The sequence below is a fragment of the Mirounga angustirostris genome, unplaced genomic scaffold, assembly GCF_029215605.1.
Source record: "Mirounga angustirostris isolate CCGP_5_RB_7025 unplaced genomic scaffold, mMirAng1.0.hap1 SCAF_10, whole genome shotgun sequence".
NCBI classification, from domain to species: Eukaryota; Metazoa; Chordata; class Mammalia; order Carnivora; family Phocidae; genus Mirounga; species Mirounga angustirostris.
This window is the reverse complement of record NW_026991718.1, coordinates 32,184,742-32,202,718: the sequence shown is the minus strand read 5'-3', so window position 1 is coordinate 32,202,718 and position 17,977 is coordinate 32,184,742. Positions and strand designations below refer to the sequence as shown.

Genomic DNA, 17,977 nt, shown 5'->3' with positions numbered 1-17,977 from the left:
ATGGAGCCCAATGAGGGGCTGGATCCCAGGATGCTGGGATCATGACCTGAGCCGAAGGCAGATGCTTAACGACTGAGCCACCCAGGCGCCCCCTCATTCTCTTTCGTAAGAAAGCATTTTAGGAGGTCATTTTCTCTACCCATATTGTGGAATGACAATGACTCAGAGCCATGGATAGGGTCACAGAGTCCTGATTCGCCTTAATAATTGTTATTTTTGGAAAAAAATGAACATTGTAATAGTTTAATAGACTTTCTGGGAAGCTTCTTACATGACATCTTCGGTATAAACAAACCTGAGCCCAATCTGCATTTCTAACATTACACCCCACTGAGTAGGTAGTCAATAAATATTATTATTATTTGCCGTTTTTGATTTTTTGTAAACCCAAAGCCCCCATTGTGAAATGCAAAATTAAAACCAAAACATATTTATAGAATATATAGTATGAACACATAAGGGTTGATTGCTTAATCTAATGTAAAATAGCAATAAAACGTTAGACGTGCAACAGAAACGTGAAATAAAAAAATCAGCAACAATTCACTAATTATTGATTTCGTTTGGCTCTGTTCAAGAAAATATGTGGCATCTTGTCTTTTAGAGTATTTTATATGAATGCATGCAGAGAGAGACTGATTTGCCGTCGAATATTTTGTGGCCATCGAGAAAGAAGGGGAGGAAGGAAAAGAGAGAAAGAATGTGAATAAAAAAAGCTGAAGAAAGCTTGGCTTTCTTTCTGGGTGTTCTATTTTTAAAGCTGGCCTCTCTTGGATAGAGATGCTTTCGGCATACGCTATCCGCTGTTCTATAACATTCTGGGAGTGAAATCTTTCCACTGTCTTCCAGGGGTACTCCACTTTGAACAAAGAATCTTGACAAAGGAGGAAGGTCCAAATGCATAAATAATCTCTGGAGGGAGTTCAGTAAAACCCAGGAATGTTTAAAATGTCCAATATGGGGCGCCTGGGTGGCTCAGTTGGTTAAGCGACTGCCTTCGGCTCAGGTCATGATCCTGGAGTCCCGGGATCGAGTCCCGCATCGGGCTCCCTGCTCAGCGGGGAGTCTGCTTCTCCCTCTGACCCTCCTCCCTCTCATGCTCTCTGTTTCTCATTCTCTCTCTCGCAAATAAATAAAATCTTAAAATAAAATAAAATAAAATGTCCAATATGAAGAGAGCTTTTGAAAAGGATGGGACTCCAAAAGCTTCTTTGCATTTCAACCGCATCAATTCCACTGAATTCCATATTCTTATAAAGGGCAGTGGCAAGTCGAGGACTTCACAGAAGCTTCTAAAATGGAACCAAAGATGTTTGTGTTCAGTTTAACGAAAAGATGCTTCATGCCACAAAGTATTCAACATTATCCTCACCTTTGAGGGATTTGTCAAAACAACATTTTCTAGAGAGTTTGACCTTTCTCATTCCCTTTAAGGAGTACAGCAAAGATCTCAGATTATAGACAATTATGGAAGTTTTTTAAGGAAGTTAAGGAAGCAGTTTTAAGATGATGAGGACCCTCCACCGTTTGGTTAAAAGTTTCTCTCTCATGGAAATGGCACAATGCCAATATTATTAAACAATTTTTAAAAATCTAGACAAAGATCTGTAGTCAGCATGATGTCCAGTGCTTGATCCACTTTATTTTTCACTAAGTTGACAAATTGTCTCAGCATGCACATTTAGGTAACAAACCCAGGATTTTTATGACTCTACCCTCCTTAAGACTGTAGTTTATTGACTGCAGAGAAGCAGGGCAATAGTCAGGTGTAGATTTTATATATCACAAAATGATGGTCACTTTTTAACACATTCGTATCATTTTCTCTTAAACACTCTACTCATGTGGTTTCCACACTAGCCTGCCATAATAGGCTAGAACTTTGGAGGATACTAGAATTGTTAGCATATTCTTAATTGGAACAATAACTCTAGGATCCCTGCAGTGTCTCTTTCAAGTGGTCAACCAGGGAGTCTTCTAGGAACAGGAAAGTAGCTCACAGGTTTTTCTTTGGAGACTAAAGTTGACAATGCTAAAGGGGGAGAGACCAAAAATGAATTACAGTGGTTCCTATTTTGCATTTGGAAAAAAGAAATTGGTGGCCTTTCAGTTACAAAAGTAAGCAGAAGAAAAGGAAATAGAGCAAGTTTCTATTGGAAAAGCCCCACTCCAGTACTCTGTAAAATTCTCCTGGTGACCCCAGAGAACAGCAGGATTTTCGCTGTCCCTGCCTCTTGCCTTGCTTGAAGCAATCATTTCAATTACCACTTGATAACGCAGAGCTCAGTGCACGGAGGACAAGGCCTTCTGGAGAATTACTTTGGTTTAGCTACTTTAGCAACTCTGAACCTCAAAGTCTATTTAAATTACAGAATAGTACTATCCCTGTTCATCAGGCTCTGCTTCATAGCAGGAGCTCCAGGAAAAGCATGATTTCAATCCCCTCCGCATAACTAGTGATGTGGTCAAAGGGGACCTAGAGGAGCTGGGACTGAGAAGCTGACCAGTAGCCCTTGTGCCCCTTGCTTCTCTGAATTTAGGGTCCTGACTTGGGTAGCCCATTATATGGGATATAATCCCTCGCTACATTTGAGAGTGAACTTGAGCTTATGGCCCATCACTCCATCAAATATTTCCTGACCCCCACCTCTGCCATCAGCCTGCTACCCTTTTTGGTGGCTGGGAGAACATGCAAGTAAGAACTAGAGAGTAAACCACTCCTTTTCAACTAATAATAACAACTGTTCCTAATATCTCACAGTCCTTTGCAAAATTATTTGGCATGCATTGCATTATTTGATCTTGTCAACACGCTGTGAAGTTGTATCATCTACAGTTGATGAATGATGACACCTGTGATTTGATCTTCACCATCACTGTGAAGTGAGTTGTATTACCCGCATTTGATAGATGGTAACACTGATGTTTAGAAAGATGCTAGAACTGGTCCAAAAACCTCAGCTAGAAAGTGGCAGAACCAAGAGAAGAACTTGGGTAATCTGCATCCCGGTCTGATGCTCCTGACATGTCATCAAAGGACACAACAGATTGAGTCATGGCCTGGCCCCTCCTCTATGACCCATCTTAACATGGGATCTTGAGCAAATTCCCAAGTGAGTCCATGCCCAAAGTTTCTCTTAAGCTAAAAATGATGGGAGAATGTTATTAGAAATAATATGAATAGCAGCCTGTTTTATCCTAATTTGGAATGTTCATTGGACAGGGGAGTTGATTTGGGTCACTTACAGAAAATGAGGAGAATAATGCCTGGGTCTTCTCTGACTGCCCCTTTCTTCCCCTAACTCCAAATTTCCAAGCCACTCATCAAACCAATTTTTTTTTTTAAAGATTTTATTTATTTATTTGAGAGAGAGAATGAGAGAGAGAGAGCATGAGAGGGGGAGGGTCAGAGGGAGAAGCAGACTCCCCGCCGAGCAGGGAGCCCGATGCGGGACTCGATCCCGGGACTCCAGGATCATGACCTGAGCCGAAGGCAGTCGCTTAACCAACTGAGCCACCCAGGCGCCCTCAAACCAATTTTTTAAGAAAAAAAAAAAAAAAAAGCTGAAAATGGGCCAGGCATGTAAACCAAGGGATAAAAAGGCCATCCACAGTGAGCCCATCTTTCCTCACAGGCCGAGAGAAATGAATGCCAGCAAGGGCACTGGAAATGCCCGAGGTGATGCGAACGGAGCTGGGGACTCTGTGAGGGGGCAGCAGCATGACCTAGGATTACAGCCCTTTCCTTCTCTTTTTAAATAAATGCCATGAAGGAAATACCACTTCTGACATTTCTATAACACTCTGTACTTTGGGGAAAAGAAACCAGCCAAGGAAGCAAGCCTGAGGCCGGAGCCACCAGAAATGCTTAGCATGTTAAAGTACAACGTCAGTAGCCCTTGATGCTGGAGGGATGGATTCTGCGGGGAACCTGGGGGAAGGGATGGACTGAGGCCAGCAGAGCTGACAGGCTGAGCAGTGGCACTTAGCTTTGGGGCCCGTGGCTCTCCCAGTCTGGGGCATGCGGCCCTCTGGAGGGCTGGCAAACTTTGTAACTCCATACTGAAAAGCCTAAACGTTCACACCACCTTTTCTCACCCAAGAAACAGTTCTTTCTAAGGGACTTATGTGGAAGCTTGCTTTTTTAAAAAATAACAGCTTTGTTAAGATATAATTCACATGTCATAGATTCACTTAATTAAAATATGCGATTCAATGAGTTTTAGTGTATTTTTGGAATTGTGTAACCATTGCTACGATCAACTGTAGAACATTTTCATCACCCCCAAAGGAAAACGCATACCCATTGATCGTCACCACCCATTTACCCCCCAACCGTCAGCCCTAGGCAACCACTAAGCTAGTTTCTGTCCCTGTGGATTTGCCTATTCCGGACTTTTCATATAAATGGAATTATATAATATGAGAATTTTTGTGTCTGGCTTCTTTCATTCAATGTAATGTTTTCAAGGTTCATCTGTGTCGTAGTGTAGGGGAGGAAATATAAATTTCCCTCTACCTTTTAGAGTTTATAGCTGAGACCAGGTAATAAAAGAAAGATAAACAAGAGGGAAAAACCCGAATTTATTAACACGTACACCTCATGCATACGTGAGAGACACCCAGGGAAAAATTAGTCACTCTCTAAGGTAGCTGAAATGTAGGCTTCAATACCATCTTAGTAGGAAATGGGGTGGGGGATGAAGGCCTCTTAGGAGAAAGTAGATGATTTTTAGGAAAGATGAAGAGATCCTTAGAAGAACAGATGGGAGGTATGACTGTGACAAAGTTTGTCAGGATGTGGCGTCTACTTCTAGTCTCCTCTCCTGTGATAACGGCTGACGACATTCCCAGGGAGAGGATCTGTGATAATCAAGTTCATTTTGGAGCATTGGTCTTTAGGCAGACAGGGGAGTTCAGAGAAAGCCTCTCCCTACATCTGCTGTTTTTCAGGTGCCTAGAGCTCCAAATTATCATTATACCAAAGTGGCATATTTTGGGACGGCGTGTTCTGCTATCCTTCAGTAATGTGTGTCAAAATTTCATTTCTTTTCATTGTTGAATAATATTCCGTTGTGTAGATAGACCACATTATGTTTATTCATTCATTAGTTGGTGGATATTTAGGTTGTTTCCATTTGGGGGCTCTCATGAATAATGCTGCTATGAGTATTGATTTACAAGTTTTTATGTGGACATATGTTTTTAAATCTCTTATATGCCTAGAAGTGGAATTGCTGGGTCATAAGTTCACTCTATCTTTCAATTTCTGAGGAACTGCTAGGTTTTTCCAAAGCAGCTGCAAGCATTTTACATTCCTACCAGCAGTGTAAGAGAGTTCTAATCACTCTATGTTCTCTACGACCCTTGTTATTATCTTTTTGATTCTAGCCATCTTAGTGGGTTTGAATTGGTATCTCATTGTGGCTTTCATTTGCATTTCCCCGCTAACTAATGATGTTGAGCATCTCTTCACATACATATTGGCCATTTGTTGATCTTCTCTGGAGAAGTGTCCATTCAGATCTTTAGCCCATTTTTAAGTTGGCTTGTCTTTTTGGGTAATAGGAGTTTATCCTGAAGCTTTTAACACCAGGTGTACTGGGGATGAAATTTCAAATTTGCCTCACCTGATGACATCACCGTGCGGTCAGAGAAGTTGCCAGATCTCTTGCCTTCAGATGTGATCAATCCTGGGTCATTTCTTTCTTGAGTCTAAGTGTGGTGGCCCTGAAGGGGAAAGTTTCCAGTTCCACAAACGTGGCCTCTCGCTGACGTAGCTCAGAGGTTCGCTGAGCGCGGGGATATGAGGCGTTACTGTCCTCTGTGGCTGTTGGAATCCTTAGTTTTTCTACTCTCCAAATAGAACTTCCATTGTGTAAAAGCCTATCAGCAGACTTCCTGTCACTTTGGGGGGAAGGAAGTCACTTTGGGTGAGTGTAAACGCTGCTGCCAGAAAGCCGACAGTGTTTTCTCACCTATACTCTGAAGGTGGCCTGGGGAGACCAGCCTTTCCTCAGGGGAGAAAACAACAATTTTAATACTCTGTGTAATCCAGAAAAGAACACTGGTGAAGAACAAAGCAAAATGGTTCTCCCATGTTTCAGTCTAGATTGCTAATTAGAGCTGAAATTTAGTTTTGACAGACTTTCTCACAATTCTGTTCTTTATTTAATACATTCTTTGAAACATCAGGCATACATTCTTGCCCCCCATTAGCCAGCTGCCAGTCCCTGCTGCCTACTGGAACCACCTGAAAATTGTTTAAAAACTATCTTCATGTTGGGGCCCCATAACCAGAGAGTTTGATGTCACTGGTTTTGAGTGGGTCCTGCCCCACACTCAAAGTTTGCAGAGCTCCAGATGTGATTCTAATATGCAGACAGGTCCAAAACACAAGCCCAGCTTTTACCAGCCTCTTAATTCATTCTCTGACTTAATAAAAGAACACATTGTCCTCTCTAGATCCATGCTTCCCAAACTTTCACATGCATTGCATCATCTGGGTATCCTGTTAATATGTAGATCTGATTTGGTGGGTCTGGGGCGGACCTGGAGATTCTGTAGTTCTAACAAGCCCCCCGGGAAGTGGAGGCTACTGGTTAGTGCCTCAAAGTTCTCAGAATTGCTGAGCCCCTACATATTCATGGCACTTTTCAATTACTTCTAATAGGACCTCTATCTCCTCAAGGATTCAACTTTTTAGGACAGCCGTCATAAAATAGATGTGCTCCTCTCCTTTTAAAAACAGAGTTGAAATTCTATCATTGCTAATCTAGGCAGTCCTTGTTAACATAAGGATAAAACAATAAACCTTTATATTAATTTAAAATAATGATCCAGATCCTTTAAAGTGGTCATAAAAATACTGCACAGCTGAATGAATAAGGAACTTTGTGGGTCATATAATTGAAGGTATCAGTCTGTGGAGCCAGTTACAGGAATCTCACTGTGTGACCTTGGGAGTTATTTAACTTCTGAGTCATTGTTTCCTCTGTGAATGGTAAGTAGCAGAAGCTACTTCTAGGGCTGTTATGAAGACAGGTGAATTAAGAAATGTAAAGTGCTCATAGGTCCATTGACCTCTCAGTATGCCTAAAGAGAGTTTAATTTTTTTAATAATAATTTTTAAAGCAGCCATTGCAGCATCTAAATATGTGAAATCCTCACTAAAATCTTTTGCACGGGGATTTAAAAGAAGAGTCTCTTCACTTTAACGTTCCAAACTTATCTTTGTCTCACGTCTTCTAACATCAAGGGCAGTCTTGAGAAAAAGAAACCACAGAAGGGCAAATCAAGGCAGAAATAGAAAAAGAGGCCCAGATGCTACTTTGGCTTACTGAGGAGAGATCGGAGTATATTTTAACAAAATTTTCTTTTCTTTTCTTTACCTCCACTAATAAAACCACCTCTTTCTTTCCTTTCCACCATCTGCCTGAGTCACCACCAGACATACGAACTCCTTGGTAAAATGTTGGAAGGTTCTCAGGTCTTTGAGACCCGTCAGATAAGAGAGAGACTGAGAAGTCAAGGATAGATGTTGGTTTAGTATTACCAAAGGAAAAGCACTGCAAAAAAAAAAAAAAAGAAAAAAAATCAAAGGAATGACCTGCATTTTTCCACTCAATAAACTGGTCTTTCTTAATCAAATCCTTTTTTCCCCCTAGAAATGGAACCAAGATGGATTTCCATAAAAACTTTGGCCACATTGAGAAATTATTTAGTGTTATCATAAGATTTGTTAACTGCTTTGCTAGTTTCCAGAAAACATCATTTTTATAGTACACTATTCAACTTTAGAACTTTTTAGAAAAAATCAAGTGAAAAGTTCTCATTACCTTCTTCATAATTATGGTAGTTGAAAATTGCATGACATCAATTTTTCTATTTGTTCCTTATTGGGGCAATAAGAGCATAAGAGTTGCCATTGGATGAAGGGCTGTGTCTGCCTTACTGTTCCAGTCTTGTTTGGGTTAACCTGTCAATCTAAAGAAAAAAAACATGACTTCATCCCGTTGGTAAAGAGAACAAAAGATAGCCAGCATGAATCTGTGTTCTCAGGGAGAAGGAGTCCTTATGACAGAGCAAAAGCTCAGTGACTGTGGGATTGGTGTGGCAATGGGGGAGGGGGGAGGCGGAGAGGGTGCCAATGGAGGGAACCTCTAAGGTCCCTTCAATCCTTGAGATTTATATCCACTGTGGAATTGTGAGGAACAGAGGCATGCCTCTGCTGATTATCATACTATACCTGGAGTCCTCACCAAATGTGCCCCATCTCCTGTAACTTCCCATGTGATGAAAGAGGTGGCATTAGGCTCTGGGAAGTGAGCTAGGGACAGCCTAAGGATCTGTTCCTTTAAAAATTACATTGGTTAATTTCAACTTTGCTACCTTTGCTGGGGGGAGAAGCGAAAGTTGAGCATTAGCAATCCCTTCTGATTTTTACCTCTCTTGATTCAAAGGGCTAATTCATAAGGATTGACTTTATCCTGCCTCTTTAAATGGACTGAAATGTTCTTTAATAAGCAAGCTTCCTATTAATCATTTTACTATGCAAGAGCACCAAAATCAATTTCTAATTTAATGGCTCCCCCTGTCAGGGGCACTACTGATGGTATTATTAATGATTTTGAAATATGCCATTATGCAAATCCCATCTATTTTAGGTGTCTTGGCCAGGCACCTACAGAAATACTGGTTTCTTTTTCTTCTTCTTTGATTTTCCAGTGTCACAGTTATCAAATACTGAAACATTTTCTAAGGATTATTATCCTAGTAAATAGTGATAATCTAAAGATAAACTTTCAGTGCTTATTTTATTATGCAAACAAATTGTGTGGGGCTTCATATATCTCACACTCATCAGCTACTCAGAGTATAGAAAATAAAGCTGTTAGGACAATAGAGGATTAAATTTGCCAAGAATAAGAAACAATGTTATTTGGTTGCTTCTATTTATTTCTGAATGAGTTGTCATGTTGCTCTTTGGGAATAAAACTGGAAGCTTTTTCTAAACAAAGGCACCCTATTAGCCAGGCTCCACCAGCCATCTCTACTGTACTCTATTTCTTCAATCTAATAAAACATGTGATGTGATGTAGGTTGGGTTGGGAGCACAAGATGGAGAAAGAGAAGTCAAATGTTTTTAGGTAATATAAGCAAGAACATTGCAACATGGCATCCACCTTTGTGTACCCTATCATGAAGTGATAACAAATGCTGGGCCATGAGCTCCAAAAGATGGTAGCATGGCCCTTCTGATGCCCATTAATGCTTTTCCACACTTGGTCTTATGGCTGATTGCTTTAGTAGAGCTGAACAACTGTAGTTTATGATTATAAGGCAGGAAGATAGAAATCCAAAATGCATAAGTTTGATGACAAAAAGGATAAACTTTTGGCAGGTTTTTGTAGAATAAATTTGATTTCACTTATAACATCAAATCTAGTTCTGAAATAAAGAGCACATGTATCATCACTTCTTATATCTTCTTGCGCTTTCTTTAATAATTTGTAACTTTTGGAGATTGAGGAATGATCAGATATCCTAGTGTAGTCAGGGTAGAGTGATTTTATATACATTTATACACACACACACATACATACACACACTGAGTAAATAGTGTAAATAATCAATCAATAGTAAATAATCAATTCCAGAGAATAGTTTCAGAAGTTAGACAGCAACTGTTCACTACGTACATGTAGTTGGACTTTGTCACACCGTTGGAAGTTTGTAAATATCTGACTACTCTGAAAAAATGATTATTGCTTTAGTCATATACAGCTGCTCATCTGGCCTTAGTATTTCAGTCTTTGAGGACGCAGCTGAGATAGGAAAGAAAAGGCACTGTCATGAGTCCAACTCCTTAGTAATGAGAAATCGGATATGGGCATCATATGGGGATGTTCGTAAGCTGAGGAGCAGAGAGCTGGCTATGGGGCTCCAGAGGACCAGAAGCAAGCATTTGATCTCACTTCTACAGTATTAACCCAAGAAAGCAAGACTAAAGCATTTAGCATTAGGGGCTAGGAAATTCAGAGAATTAAAAGCAACTTCTACCTTTCTTCTCCTTTATACTAGGAAAGAAGACCAATGCTCTTTGGCATATATAGGTATAAATAAAACTTGGTGGCTTTGATCAATAATTTTTTAAAAAGAGGGGGGGCACCTGGGTGGCTCAGTGAGTTAAGTGTCCAACTCTGGATTTCAGCTCAGGTCATGATCTCAGGGTGGAGCCCACTTAGATCCTCTCTCCCTCCCCCTCACACCCTTCCCACCTCACTCTCCCTCTCTTTAAAAAAAAAGGGGGGGGGTTACAAACTAATTTCCTTCCAGAAGACCTAGAAAATTCCACCCAAACTAAATAATGTCGATGACTAAAACTACGCGTCTGTGTAAACTCAGTGTTTCAAAATCTTTAGTCAGAAATGTTCTTGGCCAGTGTTACTGGAAAAAAAAATTTTTTCAAGGACAAATAAGTGTTTAGGGGGCTCTGAGTAAGTGGTAATATAGGAAGTGATTAAGCCCTTATTAATTAGAAGGTAACATTAGATATATCTTCAGAGTCATCAGGCTTATGGGAAATTGAGATTTGCATAATATTTGCATTTGTCCTACAGTCTGCCATTTCACTCACAACCAGAGGACCCTAAGGCTAGAAGTGCTAACAGATGGATTACGGGAAAAATTCTTAACTAAATGCCTTGGTGTGTGGGTGGGGTTTGAAAGTGGTGTAAATAGTATATTTTGTCAAAGTTGAAACTCAGCTTTGGAGGGTTGAAAATCACTATAGCATCATGACTCCCCATCCCCCACCTTTCAAAATAGCTACTGGGAAGCCTCAGCTTCCATGTTTAGAAAGACAAATAAAACCTGAACATTTTCCCTTTGTGATCTAGGTGGAAAATCTGACTAGCCTGAATAAGAGTTCGATTCTGGGACATTGGGTGGGGTAAGATTAAAGAGTTTGATTTTATTTTGTGATGGTCTTATACATTTATTACTTTACTAACATTTTAGTACAAAAATACTATGTTTGGAAATACAGTAAAGCAGAATGAAGGCCAAGAAAAATGACCCATAAGCCTATCACTCACAGATAACCTCTTCTGATATTTTGATGTGATTTACTGATTTGTTCTAATCGAGTAAATTCCAGGGCATGGTTCAGACAATCCTACGGTTAAGGCATTTACTAAATAAATATATTTTTCTTTTCTTATTATTGTGATCTGTGTTCTTCTGCTTTTCCTTCTCATGGTGATGATAAACCTATGAGTCCTGAGTGCTCTATGTTACCTAAAATCATTCCATGGCCTTGGGCAGGGGAGCTGTGCTTTGGGTGACCTCTCCAATCTTCCAGACCTATCCCATACCCCTCCTGGAAGAAGAGAGTCACAGTACAGAAGTTTCTCAGTTGCCATTTGTCTGGAAGTGCAACTTGTTAACCTTGCTTTCCTCTTCTCTATGTTCCTTCTCTTCTCTTTCCTCTTCCCCTTGTTCGTCAATTTCTATTCTCTCTGTTTCAGCAAAACAATATCAGTCAAGGTAATTGATGATGAGGAGTATGAGAAAAACAAGACCTTCTTCCTTGAGATTGGAGAGCCCCGCCTGGTGGAGATGAGTGAGAAGAAAGGTGGGGAAGCTGCTCCAGGGCTGAGCCCAACAGCTTCTGCTGGCCTGTGCCACCCCTGGATGCCTGCACTCTTCAGACGTGGCTCACAACACACACATCCCTCCACCTATGTAACAGGGCATAGATCTCACCCCCGGGCCCCAGCGGGCCCAGCCTGTAGCTCCATCGGCCAATTCTGGCCACTCTGCACATGGCAGATCCGAGAGACCAATTTTCAGGGCAGTCAATCCGGCCTGTTTCTGGGAAGGGTGGTCCTGATGCTGGCCATACCAAAATGAAGCCCACGTTCTGATTTCTCTTCCTAAGTCGGGGTGCTTCCTGCCAGCTCATTGAAGCAGGAAGCATTTGTGAAAGTGGCAAACGAGGAGACAAGGTCATGGGGGCCCACTGAGAGTAGCTGCCATGCCCTATTACATACTTGCGAGGTCCATGTGTTGCCAGTTCTCCCTTCCATAACATCACGGTAACATGCAGCTTGGTGAACACCTAGCATGAGCGTGTGACTCCAACCATTTGTTTTGCCTTTGTCTTGTGTTCCCACAGGAAGATCATTACCATTAGAATATTTGACCGTGAGGAATATGAGAAAGAGTGCAGTTTCTCCCTTGTGCTTGAGGAACCAAAATGGATAAGAAGAGGAATGAAAGGTGTGAGAGTATACAAAGACATACCAGCGAGAAATTGTACTCTTCTCTCTCCGTGTCTCCTACTCTCACACTTAACTCTCTCCTCTTCCTTGGCTCCAAGTACTATCCTTCATTTCCTTTGAAGCTTTAACAGTTTCATCTCCCTTCCCTAATTCACAAATGCACCAAAACAATGCCCATTTTCCTCAAGGAAATGCCCACTAACTTTGATTGAAAGCAGATTGAAGAAATACTAGAAGAGATTTCTGTGATTCAGAAGTGATGATCTAAAAGCATGATTTCTGTGTTCAGGTATTTACTACTCAGGGATCGTTCTAAAATGTACTTCCAACTACTAAATCTCCCCTTGAACGTTCATGATAAAGACTACTTAATACCTATTAGTACTGACCGATGAGTCTAATGGCAACTAATGGGAACTTTCAGAAGAATTCAATAATTAGGCTTCTTTAGACAACCCAATTTTCAAAAAATATATACTTAATAAGAACAAAGATCCTTGAAGAGTAGTGTTACCCACATTCTAGCATTCATTTTGGCCTGAGATTTTTTTATATCATCAAATATGACATTTAAAAGGGACCAGATGTAGGAAATTACAGTCATACAAATTTTCTTTAGTAGGAAGGATATAGTCCTTTAGGAAGAATTTAGCCCTTGCTTAAGGCCTAACCAGCCTTATGCTCTGAAGTGTTTTGATCCTTATAGAATCTACAAATTTCTAATACGTGTAATAAAAAAAGAAAAGAAATAAACAGCAGTATCCTCATAACTAGATTTCTTTTAGTTGATTTGTACTTATATATTTTTAGGAAAATATTTGAACAAAGAAGCCAATTTCTTTGTCCTCTTTGATTTTATTTCTATTTTCTGCCACCTATTTTTGATAAGGAAGGACAAGAATTTTATACCACCCTTAAAGATAATTTTTTATTCTGAATTTTTACAAGGGCTTCCTACAATTATCCTCTAACAGTGGCCACTTTAAAGGGATTACATAATTATACATGTAAAATGAGCTTACTACACATTAATAGCTCTTACTCATTGCAACCAAACAATTGATGACTGGCATAGAAGATGATTAGATGGACCACTTTGTAAGAAATTTATACTTTTACATGTAAGGAAAAATATCAAATATATAGGACTAATTCCTATATGGACCCAACATTTGGGGGAATTTAATCTCACATTTGTAAGAACTCGCTGACTTCAGAGTCCATCAGAAAAAGGAAAAAAAAAAAATGTATGTCTCTGACCTAATCATGTCCCAAATGGTAACAGGAGCCGTTTGGAATGATGGAGAATGGAGCACTGGGGACCCATTTTAATGCGGCTATTTAATATGTTTCATAGGCAGTAGGCAGAAGGAAAAGGCACTAGAAAACTGAGCTGATTTCTTACAAAGATGGGATCAAAAATGCGTCATTAGCATACAGGAAAAAAGCACTTACTTCTAAATGTATTCCTCCAAAACACTGTCTTTTATCTAAAGGAAGAGCATCTTGGATACAGCTCTTTCAATTGTCGTTTTAGTAAAATATGCCCTCATGTAAAAGCAAATTAAAATTCCTTGATAGCACTATCTGGTTTCACACCCTCCAAGTGGATTCTTGTCACTATAAATAAAATTACTGACTTGTTTTAGAAAGTATCCTCTAATGCCACTAACCGTTAGCAGGAAAATGGGGCGGAAAACAGAATTGTAGCATTCCCCTCCACAGCTCCTGAAGAAATTTATATAATATGTTTAGCTAGGGAGCTTTCACCAAAATAAAGTGCTACTGTATAGTCTGGGTTTAAAGCACATAACTTGGAAGACAAATTATGGGATGCGATGCCCCCTCCCCACCACCTGCCTTGTCAGTTTCCATGGAATTATGTGTCCACAAGAAGAATTGTGATTGTCTAATTATAACATGCAGAAGTCATAGAGGACACACAAGTAAATGCAAATTCCTGGCACCCAAATTTTGAGGATTTAAAAAACATAAGCATCCCTTGACGGCCAAGGAATACCATGCAAATAGAACCTCCAGGGAGAGCTTTACGTTGGACCAAAGTCTCCTTCAGGCAGGGCAGCCAAAATGGAATTTCCGAAGATGTTTTATCTGTTTTCATTGAACGAAAGGTGTCACACCTGAGATCCTGGATGATTTAAGACTTCCATATGTTGAATTCAGTAACTCCTGGGCAATATTTAATGAGGAAGACTCACTCAAATGAAGTTAAGATTAACTTCATAAAACATTTCTACTCTATTTGGTAAACTAGATACATTTACTATATGTAAACATATATAGTAGAAATGTTTTATTAAATGCCAAGAAATAACAGATAAGGGGAATTGTATCCATATATAATAAGTCACACACATTTGCAAAAACTTAGTGTTGGGATTGTTTATTAGAAATTATTCCCAATGCCACATTTCCCTCGGAGGCACCCACGTTAGCAGGGCCTTCCCACCACTGGAATCAGATCTGCCTGGATTTCTTTCTGCTGATATTCCTCTTACTTTCATTATTCATCTGGTCTCTTATTCTGTGTTGTCTTTGTCTGTTTCCTCCACAGCCCTGTTATTGAATGAGCTTGGTAAGCATTTCATTTCTTCCATTTCCTTTCCATTTCTCTAGGTGATTTTCCATGAATATCAGGTGGTACAGTAGTTTTCTGACCTTTATTTCTATTGATTTACTGGCAGGATTGTTGTGTAGGGCCATTGGCCTCCTTTTTGTGTAGGTTAGATAGTTAATATTCCATTTTTAGCTTAGTATGATCTTTTTAAAAACCAGTGATTGCTTAGGTCTGCACAAGAATGAAATGTGTGCACTAAGTCCCATAATCTTAAAAGAATGAGTAGTGATTAAATCACGAATGGATGTTACCCGATTTTTCTTAATTGTAAATGTAATTTGGCAAGTTGTTGTATCTTGGATGGGTGGCCAGGCAGTCCGATGTCACTGGTATTTGTCATTTAGAATGTAAGTTAAATAAATTGTAACATTTCTTCTTTTTTTTTCTTTTTTAGGTGGCTTCACAATAACAGGTATGAATTTTTAAAGCTAATGACGTCAATTTTTATTTTTTTGCTTTCTGTCTTCGCCATATGTTGTTTACATTTTAAAAAATTGTTTCTCTTTTTTATTTGCTTTGAACGAAGGAAAATACCTATATGGTAAGACAGATTTTTTTTTAATGTTCTTCATTTTCCCCCAAATGCCCTTAAAAATCAAACCAAAACCACATTTTATGTAACCTGTGTTAACATTTAGCTGTGGCACAAGGTGTGCTCTTGCTGATTTTACACACTTAACATTGTACACATTAACAATGTGTGTGTTGTGTTTATGTACAAGCAAATCTGTATGGAGAACCTGTAACTGTTCACATTTTGATACTGGTCGATTTGAAAATGTTCATGTAGTGCTGATGATGTGCAGTGTATTCTGCTAGATGCTCCAGGGTACCAGATTAGATAAGACAATCGCTGGCCTCAAGGAAACATAGGGATTGACATCCAGGACCAAGCTCGGTCTCCTAATACTATATGATGCCCTGATAGCAGAGGGCAGAGCCGTCCCTTCTCTTCATTCCACGACACCAGTCTGAGCCCCTCTTTTGGGACTTCGGTTTGAGCATTATTAACATGACCCCTAGAAGTGCATTACACAGTGATCTATACAAACCCAAAACGCCACTCAAAGGGTTTAAAACTCTTAAATTCATATTGGCATCCATCCTGCGTTGATCACGTCACTTAACACAACTCTAAAGCTATTTTCTTGTGTACAGAGGGAAGAAGGTGTCTCCTTATGGTATCCTCCCTTTTGACCCTAAGTTTATTCCCACCCTTTCAGAATCATCTAGGCAGATTTAGAGAGAGAGAGAGAAATATCAAATGGTCAGCGTGATGTGTCTGAAACTGCAGGTTAAAGATGTCCCTAAGGGCATCCTACTGGCCACGGCATTTTCCTATATATTGTGCAGATAACACTACTGTAATTATCTTTTTTCTGCAATCAGCTGAACCAAAATACTTAAAGGAGGAAATATTCCCCCAGATTCCAATTTTGCAAAGGCTGTGGTAAGGGAGTTGGGGGTTAATTAAACCACTGTTCTTGTAAACTCATGATCAGGTAGTTCCAGGATGATTCTATCCCAAGTAGAACTTTCTGAATACGAGCAATTTCACAGGGGCTGTTGGCTCTCCACTGCTTCCCTCCAGACATGGCATCTAATGACGAAATGATCCAAAGACTCTCAGAGACACAGAAATTGAAAAGGATAAAAACGTTAAACAGGACAAGTCCTCATAGAGGATTTTTAAAATCTGAGCCATCTGAAGTTCTCCCAGGTCAAGTCTCCCTCACTGTGCACTGCTGAAGACGCTATTTTTGAATCTAATGCAGGAATTTCCATTTATTTTAAGTTGGTTATCCTTGTGAGATTTGAGGAAGGTAGAAATTGGGGAAGACAACCTTCATGGCTTCTGAAGTAATTAGAAAGAAAAAGTCAACCATTTTAGAAATAGTACAGTGTCTAGCAACACGTTCAGCCTTACGCAGCCTGATACTGAGATCCTCACCAAAAATCTTGGGCTATAGAATGCTTTGTTAAAATGCATTGATATATTTAGATATTTTCCTATTTTCCTTATTGACTATGTCAGGATTTTGCTTTTAGGGTCTTCCTTCCCTATCACTTGAAGTATCTAGGTAGTAACAGAATCCTATTTTTCTTTTCTCAGGAATTCTTCATATCATGTTCTAGAATATCTGTCTGGTAATGTCCAACATTCCCTGCCTAGGACACATCTTGCATTCAAGAGAACCGAATCGCTTCTTCCAAAGATTCCTATCATTTCGTGTACTTACTTCATTAAGTTCTTTCTTATGGCTTCAATTTGAAATAATGTTTGTCTATTGTTACCACCTTTTCCCAACACTTGAAATTGATACAGTTAGAACAAGTCAATGTTCCAAAAACTCTCTGGGAATCTCTACATTGGCCTGTTCTTCTCACAGTATATGACCCTTCTTCTCCCAATCCAGGTCAGAATGCCTGGGATCCACTCTCTATAGATGCCCTGGGGAAGGTTCAAAAACTTAGGTCTACACAGTGAAAAGCAGCTTTAAGTCTAAAGAACTTTTCTTTGAAGTCAATTTGAGGCTTTGAAGTCAAGGCTTTGAGATGCAGGGGCAATAGAGAAGAATTAATCTAGCCCTTGGACTCTGCCTGCGGCTTTTATATGGTTTTGTGCAGCTGAGTGTGAAAATCTAAATTTGAAACAGGATATATGGAAATTGAAAAAGTCATTTGGTCCACAGCCCAATATATTTCAGAGATTTCATTAGTGGTGGACATTAAGTGCTGGAGGTGATTTTGGAATTTGCAAATCTTTACGTGTTGCTCCTAGACCTTGCCTCTTTGAAAGGCCCTTGTTGGAACCTATGATCTCATTGTCCCTTGACCTTTTCGGCATATAACATGATAACCCCCTATACATTATAGCTCATTAGAGTTTGTAAAGCATTTCGTATTCATTATATCATTTAATCTTCAGCCTTATGGAGTACGATTTTATTTTTCTCACTTATAGGGAGGAAATGAAGGTTGAAAGCGATTAATTAATCTACCCCAAATCACCCATCCAGGATTCAGAGCCTGGCCCTCTGACTTTAAGTCC

At 39.7% G+C, this 17,977-nt stretch overlaps 1 protein-coding gene across 10 annotated transcripts in view; it reads left to right on the top strand.

Moving 5' to 3' along the window:
- The window catches only part of SLC8A1 (solute carrier family 8 member A1), a 379,277-nt gene that overhangs the window by 290,237 nt on the left and 71,063 nt on the right, over positions 1 to 17,977 (top strand). For 9 of the 10 annotated variants that reach the window (XM_064572154.1, XM_064572153.1, XM_064572151.1 and 6 more), the window contains exons 3-4: positions 12,182 to 12,285; positions 15,320 to 15,337. In XM_064572154.1, coding sequence (XP_064428224.1) covers positions 12,182 to 12,285; positions 15,320 to 15,337 — 122 coding nt within the window. Of the gene's footprint in view, positions 1 to 11,531; positions 11,639 to 12,181; positions 12,286 to 14,862; positions 14,884 to 15,319; positions 15,338 to 17,977 lie in introns of all 10 variants that reach the window. The other variant, XM_064572156.1, reaches the window with a different exon arrangement.